The following is a 21,732-nucleotide window of genomic DNA, read 5'->3' on the forward strand; positions in this document are numbered from 1 at the left end:
AGTGGCATTTTTGTCAGTCTACAGTATTTCAGAGGTCTATACTTTCTCCATTATTGTGAATCAATACACTTGATTAACAACTTATCATAAAACAGATTAATTAAGAAGTATTGTTACAGACACACACAAGAATGGATCAAAATCATCCTAATAAATTAGGTACATGAACTCACGTATTTTTTACACTTGCCTGACTTTTGGCACCATCATTCGATGCTGCACCATCAACGTATGGCAAATGGAAGCCATCAGAGTGAAGACTTCTTCACTAGCTGAATCTCTCCAAACCATATTTAGCAAGGTGTTTGTCTGCTGCTTTGTGTCCAGCTTTGAAAGACACTCTTCAGTTATATATTGGACTGATATTCTTCCATCACCCTGTAAAATTAAAAAAGAGGATGATTATATTTTAATTGGTCAAACTAGCAGTAGCACTTACATACTGCTTATATGCTGCTCCATAGTACTTTACCCCTCTCTCTGAGCAGTTTACAAATGTCAGCATATTATCCCAAAAAATCTGGGTCCTCATTTTATCGACCTCAGAAAGATGGAAGGCTGAGTCAACCTTGAGCCAGTCAGAATCAAACATTTGGAAGTGAGTTAGCATGCAGTACTGCATTCTAAGCACAACGCCACCACAGCTCATTATATATTACTTCCAGTAAATAATATGTGGAATAGCACATCAGTTAGTAGCTCTCAGATTTGAACAACATGTTAAAGAAAATGTTAACATTAATGTTTCTTCACTATTTGAAATCAGCAAGTTAGATGGGAATTTCTAAATCCATACAAAGTAAAGTGACAATTTTTATTCCCAACCCACAGGCGGACTTTATTAAACAACTGTAAATTCAGTGCTCCTATTAAAATACCATTCTTTTTCACAATAAACCAGAAAATATTATGTCACTTCTGCAATGTTGAATGGAACCAACATGTCTAGTTGTGTATAACCTATTGTCAGCATTTTGCAATATCTGGAAATGAATAATGTGTACCAACACAAATATACAGTTACACTTTTTCTTTTCCCAGTGAATATAGAGAAACTTATAAACTGTCCCAATTGTTAACAGAACCAAAGGACATATAAAATAAGGTGCTAGAATTGATATATTTTGAAAGAAAGGAAGAAAAGAAACCCCTCAAGTTTATAACAAGGATGTTTGATCAAGCTTAAGTGGTGCCATTATGGATTATTCCAGAATCACTTTAATAAAAGTATCCAGGAAGTGCTTGAAGAATTGAAGTTGAAGTACTAAATTCCTCTCCGAGAAAGAATATGGTCCCTTTTGAACTAAAATAGCAGGTGTGTGAATGTTATTAAAGAAGCCATCCTTCCGCTGACAAATATTTCTTAGCTATCATGTTCCACTGTTTTGGTAGAATGTTGAGAGAACAGCGTGCTTATTTCAACTCCAAACTTTAAAAAAGAACATTCAAATCCTTTCAAGACTTTTCTCCCCCACACCGAATCCTTTCTAAAACCTTCATAGATTTTAAACTTGTTTGGATGTGCTTCCCACAGATAATTTTTAGACTGGCTCTACAAAAATATTTAAGATGCAACTTTCAAGGACATCTATCAGAAGTGATTGTGTACTGAAAAGTGATTATTTTGGCTTCCTTTTTCATTTTTATATTAACTTGTTATTCTTACTGTTCCACCTCTAAATCTCCATTCTGAAAAACTGATCAAAAGATCCTTACATATTTAATTACATGCACATGATGAAGCCATCTTTCCCAAGAAATCAATGAGTATGAGAACTGCTATGTGCATTAGGCATTATTTTAAGAATTGACAAGAAGTATGTGCATTTTACTCATCTGCAAATATGCCTGAATAACTGTGACTGCCATTACCATTTTTTCCCACTAGAGGCAGCTGCTGAAACAGTTTTATGTAGCCAATCTTATTTATGTCCTATTTACTTCCCAGGCCAATGCACAGTATCATATGAAGGGCTACTTCTGAAGGTACTGCAGAGACTGTAACTGGGATTAATTGAAAGTAAAGACCAGTAACTTTAAAGGGCCTTTAAAGTTAAGGTCCTAAATAGCCTTAATCCATACAGAACATTCCTATCTTTATACTAAGATTTGCTATGGAATCTCTCTCAAGCATTCATTGTAAAGACCCATGAAACCAGCGTGCACTTGTAGTTACTATTTTAGCATTTAAGCAAATATTGGGCAATATTCTTCTAAAGAATGCCTTTGATTGATATCATGAATTTTTACATTGATAGAGTGATTTAACAAAGTATTTCTGGGGAATCTATCCTGACACAATCATCTTTGATCATTCTTACTTTATTTCTCACCTCTCCTGTGCACTGTTTTAGGAAAAAGCAGGCCTACAAAGATTTTTATATTATCTAAAACAGGAAATAAGAAGCTTACAGGCATGGATGACATTTTACTAATTTCTTCATCTTCAGAGTCACTTGCCGAGTCCTGACAATCTGTACCTGACATTGAGACAGGCAATTGAGAAAGAAATGACTGGAGCACCCGCAAATATACAAGCAACCCTTCTTCTGAAAGAGAACCTGTAAAGGAAAACAAATTAAGCCCATTATGTAGAATACACACATACTGAACAAAAATCACTTAAAAATAAGAATATTCCAGGCACCTCAGCATATACATGGTCAGAGCACTGCAAGATAAACCCCAGGGAACTCCTCGTGTCTTCTGGCAGCTGCAGTGGCATTGTGGCTTGTAAGAAAAGAACCGCAGGGTGGCAAGCGAAGTGCCATTTCAAATGGCTACACACTATAGAGCAGGTTTCCCAACCTTGGCAACTTTTAAGATGTGTGGACTTCAATTCTCAGAATTCATGGATGAATGGGGAAGCTTGGGAGTTGAAGTCTAGATCAGGGCTTTTCAACCTTTTCACCCATTGTACCACTTTTAGGATATGGCAACATCCGTGTACCACCAGCCGCCTAGCAAGGTGTCAAAAACTTGATGACCCCCCCCAAAAAAAGGAAAAAACTGATAAAGTACAGGTAGTCCTCGACTTACAACAGTTCACTTAGTGACTGTTCGAAGTTACAATGGCACTGAAAAAAGTGCCCCCCAAGCCACAGCCGAGCAAGACACCTGCCTGCCCACACGGCGGCGCTCTTCCTCCTGTCCGAGGTTTTCATTGTTGTGACCATTTCTGTTGAGGATTGGCAGCGGGGGCGGGGTAAGGGGGTGTTTGGTTTTTATCCCCCCCCCCCGTCTGCTGGGTGGTTGCAGCAGGTTTTGGTCACTTCACATGACCCTGGGACACTGTGACCGTCATAAATATGAATCAGTTGCCAAGCATCTGAATGTAAATCACAAGATTCTGGAGATGCTGCAACATTCCAGCTGATCGGCGGTTCTTCTGGGCTCAGCAGAAGCGCCAGGATCAGCGCTGAGCTCCAGCTGGAGCCTGGCGCTGATCCTGGCACTTCCACTGAGCCCTGACAGCCCCGATCAGCTGGAAAGCGGCACTGATCCTGGCGCTTCCGCTGAGCCCTGATAGCCCTGCAGCTCCAGCCATCTTTTGCTCAGACTTGTGCAGTGCTGCCCACCAGTTCAGTTCATTCCCCTCCCCCACTACCACTTTTCTAGGATGGTCACGTACCACCTGCCAGGTGCCAATGTACCACAGATGGTACCCGTACCACTGGTTGAAAAGCCCTGGTCTAGATGTCTTAAACTTGCCAAAATTGGGAAAGCCCTGTTACAGTGTCTATCACCAATTACACTTAATTAAGACTGTTTTACATACCTAAGTAAGTTTCACCAGCTATTAGAACAAAGTAGAAAAGCCAAGGAGCTCTCTCGCTTTCCCTCAAATGACCACTTTCTGTGAATAATAGTGCATTCAGAAAGAGTTCGTAGGGAAAACAGGTTTCTACATCCACAAGTGCTGGAATGATGAAGTGGAATATCTGGTCTGTAAAAGGTGCTGCCAGGAATTCTTCTGTAAAAGCAGCAAATACCTGTTGCCTGCAATAGAGAAAGAAAATAATGCATGTAATAATAGTATTAATTAATTAAGCTTGCAAGCTGCCCAGAACTCAATACCTCTCGGCGGCTTTAAACTATTCATTCATTCAATCAATCAATTTGTGTGGCCAACCCATCTCAACAAGTGACTCTGGGAGGCGAACAAAATTAAAAATAAGTTAGAAACATAATAAACTCATGGCAGAAAAAGACTTAGTGGCCCGTGGAGTCTACCCTTTGAGTTTGTTTTGTTGTCTTTTTAATTTATTTATTATTTTTAATTTATTTTTAATTTATTTTGTTTTAAATTTTTGTTAGATGATGAACATGTTTATCCCAAACATGTTTAAATTCAGTTACTGATGACCGACCCCTACCTCTATTGTAAGTTGGTTTCAAGCTTCACTGCTCTTTCCGTGAAATAATACTTTCTAAAGTATTTTAAAACTATTTTCTAAATAAAAACATGAAAAATGAAAATACCACTGCAGATGAGATTAAATCATAGACCATAATCACAAATATAACCAAGAAACAGGGTTCTGAACACAAACAGGGCCCCAGTCCTAGTCACAAGGCCCGTTCTCTAATAATTTATGAACAGTCAGCAGGCTTTATGATCAATTTTATTCAATTAATCCTTGACTTGCAACCGTTCATTTAATGCCCATCCAAAGTTATAATGGCACTGAAAAAAGTGACTTATGCCCGTTTTTTACACCTAGGACCATTATAGCATCCCCATGTTCACAGGATCAAAGTTCAGATGCTTGGAGACTGACTCCTATTTATGACGGTTGCAGTGTCCCGGAGTCATGTGATTACCTTTTGTAACCTTCTGACAAGCAAAATCAATGGGGAAGCCTGATTCACTTAACATCCATGTTACTAACTTAACAATTGCAGTGATTCACTTAACAAATGTGGTAAGAGACAAAACTTACTTAACAAATGTCTCACTTAGCAACAGAACCTTTGTGCTCAATTGTGGCTGTAAATTGAGGACTATCTATATTAATGGCCAAAAAACCATAATCAGTACAAAATAAAAACAAGAATAAAGGAATACTACTAAAAATAACTTAATTAAACTTGCATTCTGCCTGGCTCTCAACTACTCTGGCAGATTTAAGTCTATCTATAGGCCACAACCATTAGAAAGCAAAAATAAGATAAAGGAATATTAACAAATGCAAGATAAATCAATAAAAGATTTACAAATATTTAATAAAGTACAATATAAGTCCCAAGGTATTCATTCCAGCACTAGACTCATATCCTCTTTACAACAATTGCTATTAAAGAAAATTTAGCAACATTTCTGGTTATTTGCAATATAATCAAGTAACAGATCTCAGTTTGTGTTTTACCATTAACATTGGACAATTTTTTAATTAATCCTACATGCTATGTTATGCCTCAAAACTATTCTGAGCATCTGCTTTTATGAGTGCACAGACAAGCAATAAAATCAAATTATTCAAAAATTCTGAACTAGTTATTCTACAAGGCTTCCTATATTTGCTCCATTGAAGTATCATTGTTTTTCTTTGTATTATGACAATATGCAGAAATATTAAACTAGTTTAATATTTTTGAGTTAACCGTTTGCTCCCATAACATAAAATCCTCACCTAGCAACTTCAGGACAGGAACTATAATTAAAGTGCAATGGCTTCAGAACATTCTCTAAAAATATTTTTGCAATAGGAACCCGAGAGACATCAGAATACTCAATACTTGATGGAAGCTTGTTATTTATTAGGAGATAAAGAGATCTGTAGTATCCTAAAAGAAAAGGACAACTTAATAAAGGCAGTATCAAAACATTTCTGCCGCTATTCAATACATTTCAATGGGATAACTGCAGTATTTGCAGCATTACTATTGTAGTAAGCACAGTAAAGCAAGTAATATGGTAGGCCTTGTGGTTCAAGATCAGAGCAATATAATAGCCCAGTTAAAAGCCTGTTTATTTGACAAGCCATACTCATTAAAGATAAGAGTATGATTAAGAATGTAGCACTAATCATAGTGAAAATTTAAATTTATTTTTTTTAAATTTAAGAATTTTTAAAAAATGAAAACTAGTTATAAAACACTAGAAAATTCAGATTCCATTATACAATCATTACTAAAACATGCAGTATTTAATTTAAAAATGGTGCATGAAAACGCAGCAGAATGTGCATTTAATTATTTAACTATTATATACTAGTCGCAATTATTACAAAGGTACCTCCAATGAATACGTAGTTCAACATTCAATATAGATCTAAAAGCTAATTATCATACTTACCATTTTGAATCACGTAGTGCAAGATTTGTTCAATTATTGATGCAACATTGTTAGCATCTTGTAAAACAGGCAAATAGGTATTCTTGGATGAAAATACTTCAAGCATCCTCATAGGAAGTGCAACATTCAGACTGTCATCATTGCAGTTTTGTAGCAATCTGTAACAGAAAAGCTATTTTACAAATTATAACACTGTTTCCCTTGTAGTAATTCTTATACATGGTAAAATGCTTTTTCATACCTCACTTCTGAAGTCAACTTGAAATCAATGAAAACTAATTACTAGAGCACAGCTGGACAGCAATGAATTTTAAGAATTTCCTTCATGCTAATAATAAATTAGTACCATAAATGATCTGAAGAATAGGGAATCCCAAAACACAACCCCACAAAACACCTATGATATTTCGAAATTAGCCACATGTATCATATTAAAAACCAAATTCATGGAACATATATTAATGTACAGCAAGCTATTTTCATTAGTTTGTATATCCATTTACCTGCAACAGAGGCCCAACAACCTTTTTATCTGGTATAAGCATGTAAATCTGTCAGGACCATCAAGCTGCTTTACAAATTGAGAATTTTGTTTAATCAAATTTTGGCATATCCATATCTGAAAAGGGAAAAATCCACAAAGTAGGAAAATGATCTAACATACAAAATGCTGCTTTTTTAATACCTTACAATAATGCTATTTTTGCATCATGCAAAAGAAAAGCAAACTAACAAGGACCAAATTTTATCACAAAGTGCTTGAAAACTTTCATTCTTACTCTAAATTTCAGTATGTTAGAAATACAAAGAAAGATGTAAAATTACCCAACATGCACTTTAACATGTAATTCAGAATCATAAAATTAGAACTGCAATTAATAAAATTATATATAAAAAACGGACAGTACAGGGGGGGAAAGGGAGTGCTTCCTGATTGACTAAGTTCTAAGCTACTTCAACTCAGTCATAACAAAGTTTTTTTGTATGTAATAGAAATAATAATGAAAAACTGAATAATGACAGAGGTTTTATTAGCAGTAGGGGGAACTTTAGGCAATTCTGAAAATCCACAAAACCTTTCCTACTGCACAAGTAGTCCTCAACCTATGAACACAATTGAGTCCAAAATTTCTGTTGCTAAGCAAGGTAATTTGTTAGGTGAGTTTTGCCCCATTTTACGACCTTTCTTGCCATGTTTTTTAAGTGAATCACTGCAATTAAATCAGTTACATAGTTGTTAAATAAATCTTGTTTCCCCATTCACTTTGCTCATCAGAAGGTCGCATGACCCCCGGTACTGCCCCAGTCATAGATACATGCCAGTTGCAAGAGTCTAAATTTGATCACACAACCACAGGAATGCAACAACAGTCATAAGTGTGAAAAACAATTATAAATCACTTTTTAAGTGCACTGTAACTTCAAACGGTCACTAAATGAATGGTTGTTAGTCAAGGACTAACCATCGAGGTTCCAATAAAAGAGAATATTTGTAACTCAGGGTTGAAATAAGGGGTCCTTTGTGCTCTCTCTGAGCTTGCTTGTATGGAGGTTTTGCGCAGCATCCGAAAACCGTGGGAGCACTCTCAACTATTTTCTGAGGCTCCAGAGACCTCACAAGAGCGGGCCCTTTTCGTGCGATTTCCAGGGAGGAGGTCCAGACAGACCTCTTTTGTCATGGGAGGGAGGGGCAGTGTGGGTCATGCCAAAGGAGTCAAGTTAGGCATTTTTTGAATTTTTGACAAATCCGGCCCAAAATGTTCACCATCACTGACACAGGGAGTACAAAGGAATCTTGGGAAACTCAACAGCATAAACATCATCGGTCGGCATAAACCTTCAAGTACCAACTTCTGGAGATAGCCATCCAGAGCTATTTTTTTTAAAAAAAAATTCCATAAGATAGCTGGGGCAATCACTCCAGAAGAATATCAAAGCCAATGGTACCTAGGGTTACTGAGAAATCCAGGAAAACGAAAAGGTTGTGCCCCCTGTCTTTCTCCTATCAAGGAATATCTAACAGGCCAAAACCAAACCTATGTCTAAATAACTGGATTAGAAAATCCATTTCATTTAGGAATCAGTCACCGTCAATATTTTAAGATTATCGTGATGCAGTATTTTCCAAACCCAAAACAAAACAAAATGAACAGAGGAAGCCCCTATCCACAGAAGGGAGAATGATAATTTTATACCCCAAAATGAGAGAACAGTTGTGGGGATGAGGAAAAGCTTCCTTGCACAAGATGAAAAGATCTTGTGCAAGTCTAGATTTGAGTTCCAGAGTTTTCTCAGACTTTAATTGCCCAAAATCTAGAGCAGGGCTTTTCTACCAGTGGTACAGGTACCACCTGTGGTACATTGGCATCTGGCAGGTGGTACGCGACCATCCTAGAAAAGTAGCGGGGGAGGGGAATGAGCTGAACCAGTGGCAGCACCGCACAAGCCTGAGCGAGAGATGGCTGGAGCTGCAGGGCTGTCAGGGCTCAGCGGAAGCACCAGGATCAGTGCCGCTTTCCAGCTGATCGGCGCTTCTTCAGGGCTGTTGGGGCTCAGCGGAAGCGCCAGGATCAGCGCCAGGCTCCAGTTGCAGCTCGGCGCTGATCCTGGTGCTTCTGCTGAGCCCTGAAGAAGCGCCGATCAGCTGGAATGTTGCAGCATCTCCAGGGTCTTGTGATTTACATTCAGATGTCTGGCAACTGATTCATATTTATGACGGTCACAGTGTCCCAGGGTCATGTGAAGTGACCAAAACCTGCTGCAACCACCCAGAAGACGGGGGGAATAAAAAACCAAACACCCCCCACCCCACCCCCACCGCCAATCCTCAACAGAAATGCTGACAACAATGAAAACCTCGGACAGGAGGAAGAGCGCCGCCGGGTGGGCCGGCAGGTGTCTTTCTCGGCTGTGGCTTGGGGGGCACTTTTTTCAGTGCCATTGTAACTTCAAACAGTCACTAAGTGAACTGTTGCAAGTAGAGGACTACCTGTACTTTATCATTTTTTCCCTTTTTCTTTCTTTTTTTTTTTTTTTTTTTTGGTCATCAGGTTTTTGACACCTTGCTAGGCGAGTGGTGGTACTCGGATGTTGCCATATCCTAAAAGTGGTACACTGGGTGAAAAGGTTGAAAAGCCCTGACCTAGGCGAGTGTTTCCCAATCTTAGCAACGTTAAGAATGTGAACTTCAGCTCCCAGAATTCCCCAGCCAACACTCCTTAAAGATGCTAAGGTTGAGAAACATTCACCAAGAGACTTCTCCCAGACTGGGTTTCTAAATCCCAGCCTAACACCTCTACCCAAAAGCTGAAAACAAAATGAAATATCACTACTTACCAAACGTTTGGAATCTTCATTATATCTATAGAAAAACAGAAGCTGGCGAACTAAGAGAGTCAGGTTTACTCCAGTGGCAGAGGAGCAACTTCCTCCAGATTGTGCTAAATTAGCACAGCGATCAAATTCACTCCTCTGAGTAGCATACTTAAAATTGAAAAATAAAAGTAAAGCTGATGAAATCTAGTGTCCAGGCATTAATTAACATGCATTTTCAACATGTAATTTGTAACTGCAAACTTCATTTACAAATTAAATTCTTATGAATATAAGAATGTCATCTTTCATATTATTAATTTGTCATACCTTTGGCTACAATGCTATGCATAAGTGTTCCAATAAAAAATTGGGAATATTTGGATAACAGCATCAGACATAAATAATCTACAATAACTGCATAGTACTACTGTCATTTAATCAATTCTAGAATGGACACCATTCATCCAAATCCCACACACAAGCATAAACGCTGCCTATGGATTAAAGAAGACAATCAGAGCTCATTTTATGTCAAAAAGAACTAATAATAAAATCAATGTGTGGGAAACTATTGAGACAGGTACTTGCTTTCTTATTTTACTGAGATTAACAACAAAAAGTTCATTAATTTTGCAAAAGTCCATCAAGTACTATTTTCTCCATCAACACATGCTGGCTGTGGAATTCTAGGAGTTGAAGTCCACATGCCTTAAAATTGTCAAGGTTGAGAAACACTGTTCTAGATTAAATCATTATGTGGCGTTATAATTTTCCTTCATTTTTAAAATAACAAAGATCCAGCTGTTCAGGATCTTAGATCAGTGGTTCCCAACCTTTTCTATACCCCGCACCCTTAGAACGCTTCTGATATATTTTCACACCCCTTATAACAGTTCAAAATAACAGCAACAAATTATGCATATACACTATAATTTTGAAAACCCAAGTTTTCACACCCCCTGGAATATTGTCTCACACTCCCAGGGAGTGCAAGCACCCCTGGTTAGGAACCCCTGCCTTAGATCCACTAATTCTTAGGTTCATAAGAATTCAGATGTTTTCTGCCTCCAATAGTCACAAAAACTAAAAATCTTCCTACACAATATAAATCAAAACAATAAAGAATTATAGTGCAACTATAGGGATCTTGGAGTCCTAGTAAACAATCACTTAAATATGAGCCAGCTGCCAAAAATGCAATCCTAGGCTGAATCAAGGCCACTTTATAATGCCTTGGTAAAACCACACTTGGAGTACTGCATATAGTTTTGGTTACTACAATATAAAAAAAGATGTTGAGACTCCAGAAAGAGCGTGGAGAACAGCAACAAAGATGATTAGGGGGCTAGAGGCTAAAACATGAAGAATGGTTGCAGGAATTGGGTATGTCTAGTCTAGAGAAAAGGACTAGAGGTGACAGTGTTCCAAAATTTGTGGGCTTCCACAACGAAGAGGGGATCAATTTATTGTCCAAAGCACCAGAAGGCAAGACAAGAAGCAATGGTTGGAAACTAACCAAGAAGAGAAGCAACCTAAAACTAAGGAGAAATTTCATGACAGTGGAATGGCTTGCCTTCAGAGGTTGTGGGTGCTCTATCACTGGAGGCTTTAAAAAAGAGACTGGACAACCATTTGTCTGAAATTAGATAGGGTCTCCTGCTTGATCAGGGGCTTGGATTAGAAGACCTCCAAAGTCCCTTCCAACTCTTGTTATTCTTTTACTTCTAGACAATATTTGTATATAACCATCATAGCAGACCAAAACACAACAGAAATGTTGCAGGATCCAAACTGCATTGATCCCTAGGACCAGAGGTTTAGTCTTCTGAGCTTTTGGACCCATACTGGAACTATCCTTAGGGAACTTCCCTCTACCAGTCTGTCTACCATTCTAGTAGATACATTCTGATTCCAGAATTTGGTAGAGAGAAGTTCTGGTAAAACATCTTGTTGGAGCATGTCAGATTCGTGCTCTATAAAGAACTTTACACATTCGGGTAGAGCATGAGTCTGACATGCCCCAACATGAGTCCAAAAGCTCGGAAGACTAAACCTCTGGTCCCAGTGACCGACCCAGATTGGACCCTGCAACATTATCCTGAGACACGTATATTTGCCTTAATTCACAACAGAAATGTTTTCGTACACCAATAAATCATCTACAAGTGTTTCTAAAACTTAACTGCAATATATAATGCATAAGTCTAGATTCTACATCCTATATACAACCCTCATGGCTGAAAAATTGAGTTTAATTTAATTCTGAACTGCACAAAGACTGACTTCATGATCTGGACAAAAGTTCAGTATTAACAGGTAGAATGATAAAATAACGAGTATGAGAACTATTAATTTCATTTTAATATAATTTATTATAATATAATCTGCTGTACAATATCAAAAATACTCAAAAAAAAAATCATGAAAAAAAGCCTACTTGGTGTTTTCTGTCCCTGTATCCCCGAACAAAGGACTGGATAATGACTGCATTTTTCAGTCTTCTCCTTTCTTCCTAAGGGGATAAGTCAAAAGTCAATAAAATATGATGCATTGTAATTCAAAATTCAAAATGGCAACAATTCAGTGCTCACTATAGGAACACACACTCCCAACATCTTTAGTTAGTTTTCTACGAGTATAAAGAGAAGTCTCTCACTTTCAGATACCAGACACCTAGAAACATTGATTTACAATATTTTTATACTGCTTGTCAAATTGGTTCACAAAGAAATTACCCTCTTCCAATAAAAGAGCAAGGTACATTTTCAGATGTTTACTCTGATATCACCTGCCTCTGAGATTGACTAATCAACCAGGCTAGAAACTGGGAGACACCTAAGTTATAGCTTAGCCATGAAAGCTGGCTGGGTGACTTTGGGCCAGTCCTTCTCTCTGAGTGAACCCACCTCATAGAGTTGCTGTTGTGAGGAAAATAGGAGGAAGGAGTATTAGATATGTTCACCACCTTGAGTTTTTATAAAACTAGTAAAGGCGGAATATTAAACGAATGAGTTGAATGTCGCATAATCAACCACACTATTTTTAATTCTGGAGAATGCCAACATAGGAAAAACTGAAATCCTGGTAAGAATCTCATTCCTCTATTCTGTAACCCAAATATTGATTTATCATCTTGATTTGATCTGTTATTACACAATTAACTTCAGATGAGAAAAGAGAAGTGAGACAAGACAGACCACAGTAATTATGAGCTGCTGATTAATTTGAGCTGTTATTAAAACAGAAAAAAAATCAGCTTCAAAAACTGATTTTTCCATTTATATTTAGATGAAACACAATACAATACTTGTATGTTGTGCTGCATATACATAGGTTTATTAATTCAAGAAACTAGAGGTTATAGAACCCTAATACAAGTAGTCCTCAACTTATGATCACAATTGATCCCAAAATTTGTTGCTAAGCAAAGCAGTCAATTTTGCCCAATTTTACGATCTTCCTTACCACACTGTTAAGTGAATCACTGCAGTTGTTAAATAAATCATGTGATCGTTAAGCGAATCTTGTTTTCACCATAAACTGCTTGTTGTAAGGAAGGTTACAAATGGTGATCACATGATTCAGGACAGTGCAACTGTCATAAACACATGCCAGTTGCCAATTGCCCTACGAGGATCCTGTAATGGTCATAAGTGTGAAAAATGGTCATAAGTCATTTTTTTTCAGTGCTGTTGTAACTTCAAACAGTCACTAAATGAATGGTTGCAAGTGGAGGACTAGCTGTACACAATATTTCAGGTTTGAGGTCAACACTGCAATATTTGTATGTTCATTTGTGTTCATTTCGGTTCTCAATAGACTGACATTTCTTTCTACTTTATAAACTTTGCACCATTTAAAGACGTGTTTATTTTTATTCATTCATTCTATTTCTATTGCTGCCCAATTCAATGAAGTGAGTCTGGGTGGTTTACACTCCTAAACCTATAAAACAATTAAAATGACTTTCTAATATTACCATAATTTTAACAAGGTATATCTCTTTAATTTTTATCTAGCAACATGCATTTTCATCCACCAGCTCCTTTTTATTGTGCTTTATTTACATCATACCTCTCGTTTTCGTCTCTCCTCCTGTGTACGATGCAAAAGAGATGCCTTTTCTTCCTGGAAAAGAACAGACATGATGTAAAAATGTTATCTGAAGAAAGGTGCTGAATTTTTATATGAACATCTTTATACTAGTTGTACATCCGTTTATGTATATGTATCTTTTCCCAACCCACAGAAAGGATTACAATCATTAGTCTTTGCTGAACCAATTATACCAATAATTTCAGCTGAGTGAAAGACTATATTGCAGTTTACATCACACATGCTTTTGCAACTATATTAAGCATCTATTGCAGTGGTTCCCAAACTTTCCAGTTTGGCGGCCCAGCCTGGTGGAGGTGTGCAAGTGGCAGGCAGACGTGCATAGCTCCATTTGTGTGAGCAGTGGGCACGCACACCCTCCACTCGCCCAAGTGGAGTTTCCCACGTGAATGCAAGTGCCCTCTGCTTGCGTGAATGGAGCTTCACACGTGCTTGCCCATCTCGCTGCCCGCTGCCCAGTTTCAAACAGGCTGTGGCCCGATAACTGGCTGGGGCCCAGAGTTTGGAGATCCCTGATCTACTTCATTGATTTTAGAATGCATCTTCTGAAAATAGAAATGCTTGCTCTCTTGGTAGAGAGAACTAGCTTCCCCAAGTCCACTTCAATAAAGTTCTGAAGGAGCTGGCAGATGTTATCTCAGAACCATTGCACCTTATCTTTCAAAAATCATGGAGCATCGGGGAAGTACCTGAGGATTGGAAAAGGGCTCATGTGGTTCCCATCTTCAAGAAAGGGAAAAAAACAGACCCAGGAAATTACAGACCAATCAGTCTAACATCAATACCTGGGAAGATCTTGGAAAAGATAATCAAAAAACATATCTGCAAACAACTAGAAGCAAACAAAGTTATAACCAGTAGCCAGCATGGGTTTGTCAACAATAGATCATGCCAAACCAATCTTATTTCATTCTTTGATAAAGTAACCAAATTAGTAGGCCAATGAAACGCTGTGGACATAGTATACTTAGACTTCAGTAAGGCATTTGACAACAACCTGTTGCTTAGTAAGCTAGAAAAAGATGGGACAGACAACATCATCAGATGGATCTGTAGCTGGCTGACAAGCCGTACTCAGCAAGTAGTCTTCAACAGCACTACATCCACATGGAGAGAAGTAAGTAATGGCGTACCACAAGGCTCCCTCTTAGGCCCAGTATTCTTCAATGTTTTCATCAATGACTTAGATGAGGGAAAAGAAGGGGAACTCATCAAATTTGCAGATGACACCAAACTGTCAGGAATAGCCAACACCCCAGAAGACAAACTCAGGATCCAAAAAGATCTTGACAAACTTGAATAATGGGCCCTATCCAACAAAATGAGTTTTAATGTAGAGAAAAGTGAAGTTTTACATTTAGGCAGGAAAAAGCAAAGGTTTAAGTACAGATTAGACGAGACCTGGCTTAAAAAACAGCAACTGTGAGAGGGATCTTGGAGTCCTAGTGGACGATCACTTGACTATGAGCCAGCAGTGTGCAGCAGCAGCCAAAAAAGCTAATACAATCCTGGGTTCTATAAACAGAGGCATAGAATCAAGACTCTAGAAAGAGTACAGAGAAGAGCAACAAAGATGATTAGGGGACTGGAGGCTAAAACATATAAGGAACGGTTGCTGGAATTGGGTATGTCTAGTTTAACGAAGGGAAGGACGAGGGGGGACATGATAGCAGTGCTCCAATATCTCAGGGGCTGCCACAAAGAAGAGGGAGTCAAGCTATTCTCCAAAGCGCCTGAGGGCAGGACAAGAAGCAACGGATGGAAACTAACCAAAGAGAGAAGCAACCTAGAACTAAGGAGAAACTTTCTGACAGTTAGAACAATTAACCAGTGGAACGACCTGCCTCCAGAAACGGTGAATGCTCCAACACTGGAAGTTTTTAAGAAGAGACTGGACAGCCATTTGTCTGAAATGGTATAGGGTTTCCTGCCTGAGCAGGGAGTTGGACTAGATGACTTCCAAGGTCCCTTCCAACTTTATTATTATTATTATTATCACGTGAAGGATTACTACCATTTTATAACACTCTAGTAAGATCACACCTGGAATACTGCAAGCAATTTTGGTCACCATACTACAAAAAAGATGTTGGGAAAAGTTCAGAAAAGAGCAACTAAAATGACCAAAGGGCCTAGAGACTAAAACATATGAAGAATGGCTGCAGGACTTGGGTTTGGCTAGTCTAAAGAAAAGAAGAAACAGGGGCAACATGATAGCACTATTCAGTATTTGAGGGGCTGCCACAAAGAAGAAACAGGGATGACATGATAGCAGTATTCAGTATTTGAGGGGCTGCCACAAAGAAGAGGGGGTCAAACTATTCTCCAAAGCACCAGAGGGCAGGACAAGAAACAATGGTTGGAAACTGACCAAAGAGAGAAGCAACCTGGAATTAAGGAGAAACTTCCTAACAATGAGGACAATTAGCCAGTGAAACAGCTTGCCTTCAGAAATAGTGGATATTTTAAAGAAGAAGCTAGACAGTCACTTGTCTGAGATGGTATAGGTTCTCCTGCTCGAGCAAGGGGCTGGACTAGAAGACCTCCAAGGTCCCTTCCAGCTCTATTCTATTCTATTCTATTCTAGTATTTGATAACATAATCATATCACTACTGATAACACTCATAGAAGCAGTACTTTATCTACAAGGGATAGTTGCTCAGTAGAATTTGTTTAGACGTCTTCCAAGTAACCATGCCTATGCACTTTTGATATTAACCACAAACTGATAAACCCCTGAGAATGTGGTGAAACTGAAATTTTTATGGAAGCTGTTTTAGATTTGGATACTTCAGGAAGCCTTAAGAGCCACTCACAGCAAGTATTAAGTGCTAGGAATGCTGGCACATCTATACTCTTAATATGGCATGGGAATATAGCTACTACCAATTGAATAGCTGAGATAGTTTTCTCTTAAAAAGGACCTTCTATGTCACATTATATTACATTATCATCAGCCTACACACCTTGATATTGATCTCAGTCACACCAAAATATCATTATGATGACATGTTTTAGCAAGAGCAGTATCAATGTTAGCTTGTTTCCTGTCCTACAATGGTTATGGTCACTTCATTATTTCCAAGCAAACTGAAATACAGGTAGTCCTTAATTTACAACCATTCATTTAGTGACTGTTGCAAGCAATGAAAAAAAGTGACTCATGACCATTTTTCATACAACTATTGTGGCATTCCCATGGTCAGGTGATCAAAATTAAAATGTCTGGCAACTGGTTCACATATTTTCCAAAGCGCCTGAAGGCAGGACAAGGAGCAACGGGTGGAAGCTAACCAAAGAGAGAAGCAACCTAGAACTAAGGAGAAACTTCCTGATAGTCAGAACAATTAACCAGTGGAACAACCTGCCTCCAGAAGCGGTGAATGCTCCAACACTGGGAGTTTTTAAGAAGAGACTGGACAGCCATTTGTCCGAAATGGTATAGGGTTTCCTGCCTGAGCAGGGGGTTGGACTAGATGGCCTCCAAGGTCCCTTCCAACTTTATTAATAATAATAATAATAATAATAATAATAATAATAATAATAATAATAATAATAATAATAATAATATTACTATTATTACTATTATTACTATTATTATTATTATTATTATTATTATATGTGACAGTTGCAGTATCCCAGGGTCATGTGATCACCTTTTGCAACTTTCTGACAAGCAAAGTCAATGGAGAAGCCAAACTCACTTCACAACCTGGTTATTAACTTAACAACTTCAGGCATCAACTTTTGAGTCTCTCTTCTGCCTTTTTTTTTCTTTTTCCCTTTTCCCCCTACGCTTTCTTTTTTTCCTTTTTTCCCTCCCCTAGTTCCCGTTAGTTTTTTATTTTCCTTTGCAATTTATATTCTGATAAATTAATACAATTTTGATATGACTAACTTAATTTCAATGATTCACTTCACATCTGTGGCAAGAAAGGTCGTAAAAGGAGGGAAAATTCATTTGACAAGTATCTTGCTTAGCAACAGAAAATTTTGGCTCAATTGTGGTCATAAGTCCAGGACTACCTGTACATATCAATGACAAAACAACTGTACATTCAACTGCCAACCAAAACCAGGAAAAACTAGATTCAAATCTCTTTTTGTCACACAAGCATTAATCCAAAGAGTTACTGTGAGAATCCAAAAGGAATATTTGGGTTTGGGCTTCTTTATGCCTGAAGGCAGGACAAGAAGCAACGGGTGGACACTAATCAAGGAGAGAAGCAACCTAGAACTAAGGAGAAACTTCCTGACAGTGAGAACAATTAACCAGTGGAATAACCTGCCTCCAGAAGCGGTGAATGCTCCAACACTGGAAGTTTTTAAGAAGAGACTGGACAGTCATTTGTCCGAAATGGTATAGGATTTCCTGCCTGAGCAGGGGGTTGGACTAGATGACCTTCAAGGTCCCTTCCAACTTTACTATTATTATTATTAGTTACATTTTTCACTGTGCTCTTTAATTATTGGAACTTGCAGAATCATTTGCATTTTCAGCTTTCAGACAAGTTGTTGGCATAGTGCAAGTTACTGATTTTCTTCCTTCAATTTTTAAAACCACCCTTATCTTCTTCTAATGCAACATTCCTCAATAGGTATTCAGTATTTAGGGTAAATAAACAAGAGAATAAAATACAATACTATCTTACTCCTTTGCTGACCAGAACCAAAGTTTCAGCAGTTTCTATTTGGACTGACCCATTATACATTTTGTATGCTCATTATGCCTGAGCACATTTTTGAGAAACCAGCATTATCTTTTAGAATTTGATGCCAAACACATAAAGCCATCAAATATGAATAAAAGCAGTTGTTATACTACTTGTCATTTTTTTACATATTTATTTTTCATTCCACAGAACTATATAGTATCATGTGTCCAATTTGATGAGGACAAAAGGGTTTTTTTAGATATTAGAGGTCAGTAGTAAATGATGGTCCATAATTTAGAGCAGGGGTGTCAAACTCAATTTCATTGAGGGCCGCATCAGCATTGCGGTTGCCCTCGGAGGGGGCGGGGATGTGTGGTCAGGGTGGGTGCGGCCTACTGGGTGGACATGGATGGAGTGGGTGTGGCCTACTGGGTGGGCATGGCCAGCTCTACATCATTCGCATCAAGGGTGCCTGTGGGGGCCTGGGCAGGAGTGGGACAGATCTGAGGGTCTCTGGCAGGTCCATTTCTTCATTCCTCACAAAGGGTGACACTTCCCCAGCATGCACCCAGGGGGCCGGGCCGACATAGCAGGCGCTGGTTCCTCACTGTTTCTAGACGGCCTTGTGGAGCTAAGACTAAATGTGTTTCAGCATAGAGGGCCACCACAAAATTGTACATTGGCTCCCGGCCGCCTGGGCCAGGGTCAAGGCAGTGGGGGCCGTTCCCTCACTGTTTCCAGGATGGCTTCGCGGGCCACATGAAACCACTTTGTGGGCCGCATCCGGCCCCCGGGCCTTGTTTTGATATGTTTGATTTAGAGGAATTATCACATAATGTATTTCTAATGGGCATTTGATTCATGAAAGTGTGATTACATAAAGCTACACAGAAGGTAATATTTACCCCAATTTCATTATATCTTTAATTTGTATACATAGTGTACATACCACATTAAAGCAGACTATTCAGTGTCAGTTTCAGGTGATGATGGGGACATATGGCATATGTGACAGTTTACATAAACCAATATAGAACAATTGAATTTGTATTGTTTAGAGCAGGGCTTTTCAACCAGTGGTACGGGTACCACCTGTGGTACATTGGCACCTGGCATGTGGTACGCGACCATCCTAAAAAAGTGGTAGCAGGGGAGGGGAATGAGCTGAACCGGTGGTAGCACCGCACAAGCCTGAGCGAGAGATGGCTGGAGCTGCAGGGCTATCAGGGCTCAGCGGAAGCGCCAGGATCAGTGCCGCTTTCCAGCTGATCGGTGCTTCGGGGCTGTCAGGGCTCAGTGGAAGCGCCAGGATCAGCACCAGGCTCCAGCTGGAGCTCGGCGCTGATCCTGGTGTTTCTGCTGAGCCCTGAAGAAGTGCCGATCAGCTGGAATGTTGCAGCATCTCCAGGGTCTTGTGATTTACATTCAGATGTTTGGCAACTGATTCATATTTATGACGGTCACAGTGTCCTAGGGTCATGTGAAGTGACCAAAACCTCCTGCAACCACCCAGCAGACGGGGGAATAAAAACCAAACAGCTCCCCACCCCCTCTGCCAATCCTCAACAGAAATGCTCACAACAATGAAAACCTTGGACAGGAGGAAGAGCGCTGCCGGGTGGGCACGCGGGTGTCTTGCTCAGCTGTGGCTTGGGGGGCACTTTTTCAGTGCCATTGTAACTTCGAACAGTCATTAAGCAAACTGTTGTAAGTCAAGGACTACCTATACTTTATCACTTTTTTCCTTTTTTTTTGGGGTCATCAAGTTTTTGACACCTTGTTAGGCGACTCAGATATTGCCATATCCTAAAAGTGGTCCAATGGGTGAAAAGGTTGAAAAGCCCTGGTTTAGAGAAGCTATGTTCTTTCCTATAGATAACAATTAAATGAGGTCAGTAATATTCTCCACATGGACTGGAGAACTGAGAAATGTTTATATTATGAGGCCTAGTTGACTTCAAAATACAAGCTAGATTTAAAACTGTGTCAAAGCTGATCCACAGTATTTAAAGACACACACACCTAGTGCAGATAACAGGCAATCTTGGTACTCTTAATAGGCCTCCTCTAACCATTGTAGTAATAAGAATGACCAGAAAAGACAGAGGAATACATATCTCCCTCATCTGCCTTTTTAAGACTGTTTTTTTCTGAAACCTATTTAGCATTCAGAATTTCAACATCCTCCTGTTGCCCAACAAGCAGTGCTTTTCAACTTCAGCAACTTTGAGATGTCCACACTTCAACTCCCAGAATTCCCCAGCCAGCATACTGATGACTTAGGAAATTTTGGGAGTTGAAGTCCAGGGCATCTTAAAGTCACCAAGGTGTGAAACGAACTGATGCATTTAGGAACCAAATGCTTAAACTCTTCCCCACCATCTTCCCATCAGCATGTTTTTTTTTTCTAAAGCAGGATCCCGCTGTCCATCTCCATCCGAAATATCTCCAATACTCCCATCTCCCAGAATCGTGAGCAAAGCCCCTGCTGACCAGGCAATCTCAAGTTTTAAGCCCATCCAGTTAAGGGTCCTTTTCTAACTACGAATATCACGGGGCCTGTTTCCTACCGGTGCAGCCACCGAGGAAGGGAGATGGCAGCACCGGGCCCGGCAGCTCCGAAGAAGGCACCGATCCAGCTTGGAGAGGCGACCCCCACCGCCAAGCCTCAGCGCTTCCTTCCCTGAGCCAGAGGCTGCGAGGAGGAAATCACCTCTGGAGAGAGGCGAAGCGCAGCGCGGGGGCTCCGGGAAGCCTCCCCTGCCGAGAAGCCTGAGTCACGCCGGCCTTGCGAGGCCTACCTTCTTGCTGGCTCCGCCAAGAGAGACCTTGGGCCTGGTCTTGAAATCCCCTTCGAAGCTGAACATGGTGCCCTCGGCCGCTTAGCCGCCCATCCGGAGCTCGGCCCGGCTTCCTCAGCCGGCGGGGCGAAGAATAGCCGAGGAGAGGACCTGACCTCGCGGGAAAGCCCCACCGTCACCCAGCCTCGCCCAGTCCACCACCACCACCACCACCCCCTCTCAGGCCCGAAGCGCCCTCCCCTTCGCGCCCCTTCCGGCTCCCTTTGGGAGGCTCCCGGCCGCAGCGGGCTGGCACGGGAAGGCTGGCAGGTCGGTGGCAGCGGGAGAAAAGCACCCGGCTCTCCAAAGAAGATGGCCGCCGACTGCAGTTATCGCGGCGCGCGCCCACCTGGTCTGCGCGCGCGCGCGTGGTGGTTTTTTTTTTGTGTGTGTATGTGTGTGTGTTTGTATGTGTGATTGTGTGTGATTGTGTGTGTCCACACATACCCCCCACCCCCAAATTAAGGAAGGGCCGCCACTCGCTCCGCCTGTCGGACCGGAGGAAGA

General features: G+C 40.0%; 1 protein-coding gene across 1 annotated transcript in view; it reads right to left on the reverse strand.

Moving 5' to 3' along the window:
* The window catches only part of UBE3C (ubiquitin protein ligase E3C), a 63,905-nt gene extending 42,648 nt beyond the window's left edge, over window positions 1-21,257 (reverse strand). The window contains exons 1-10 of the mRNA XM_015832523.1: window positions 21,187-21,257; window positions 13,688-13,741; window positions 12,051-12,125; window positions 9,635-9,781; window positions 6,802-6,917; window positions 6,299-6,456; window positions 5,634-5,787; window positions 3,779-3,999; window positions 2,413-2,561; window positions 191-378 (exon numbers count right to left, since the gene is read on the reverse strand). Coding sequence (XP_015688009.1) covers window positions 191-378; window positions 2,413-2,561; window positions 3,779-3,999; window positions 5,634-5,787; window positions 6,299-6,456; window positions 6,802-6,917; window positions 9,635-9,781; window positions 12,051-12,125; window positions 13,688-13,741; window positions 21,187-21,252 — 1,328 coding nt within the window. The 5' untranslated portion in view covers window positions 21,253-21,257. The remainder of the gene's footprint in view (window positions 1-190; window positions 379-2,412; window positions 2,562-3,778; window positions 4,000-5,633; window positions 5,788-6,298; window positions 6,457-6,801; window positions 6,918-9,634; window positions 9,782-12,050; window positions 12,126-13,687; window positions 13,742-21,186) is intronic.
* Window positions 21,258-21,732: the final 475 nt, after the last annotated feature.

Source organism: Protobothrops mucrosquamatus, unplaced genomic scaffold (assembly GCF_001527695.2).
Source record: "Protobothrops mucrosquamatus isolate PMUCROS unplaced genomic scaffold, P.Mucros_1.0 scaffold5, whole genome shotgun sequence".
Lineage (NCBI taxonomy): Eukaryota > Metazoa > Chordata > Lepidosauria > Squamata > Viperidae > Protobothrops > Protobothrops mucrosquamatus.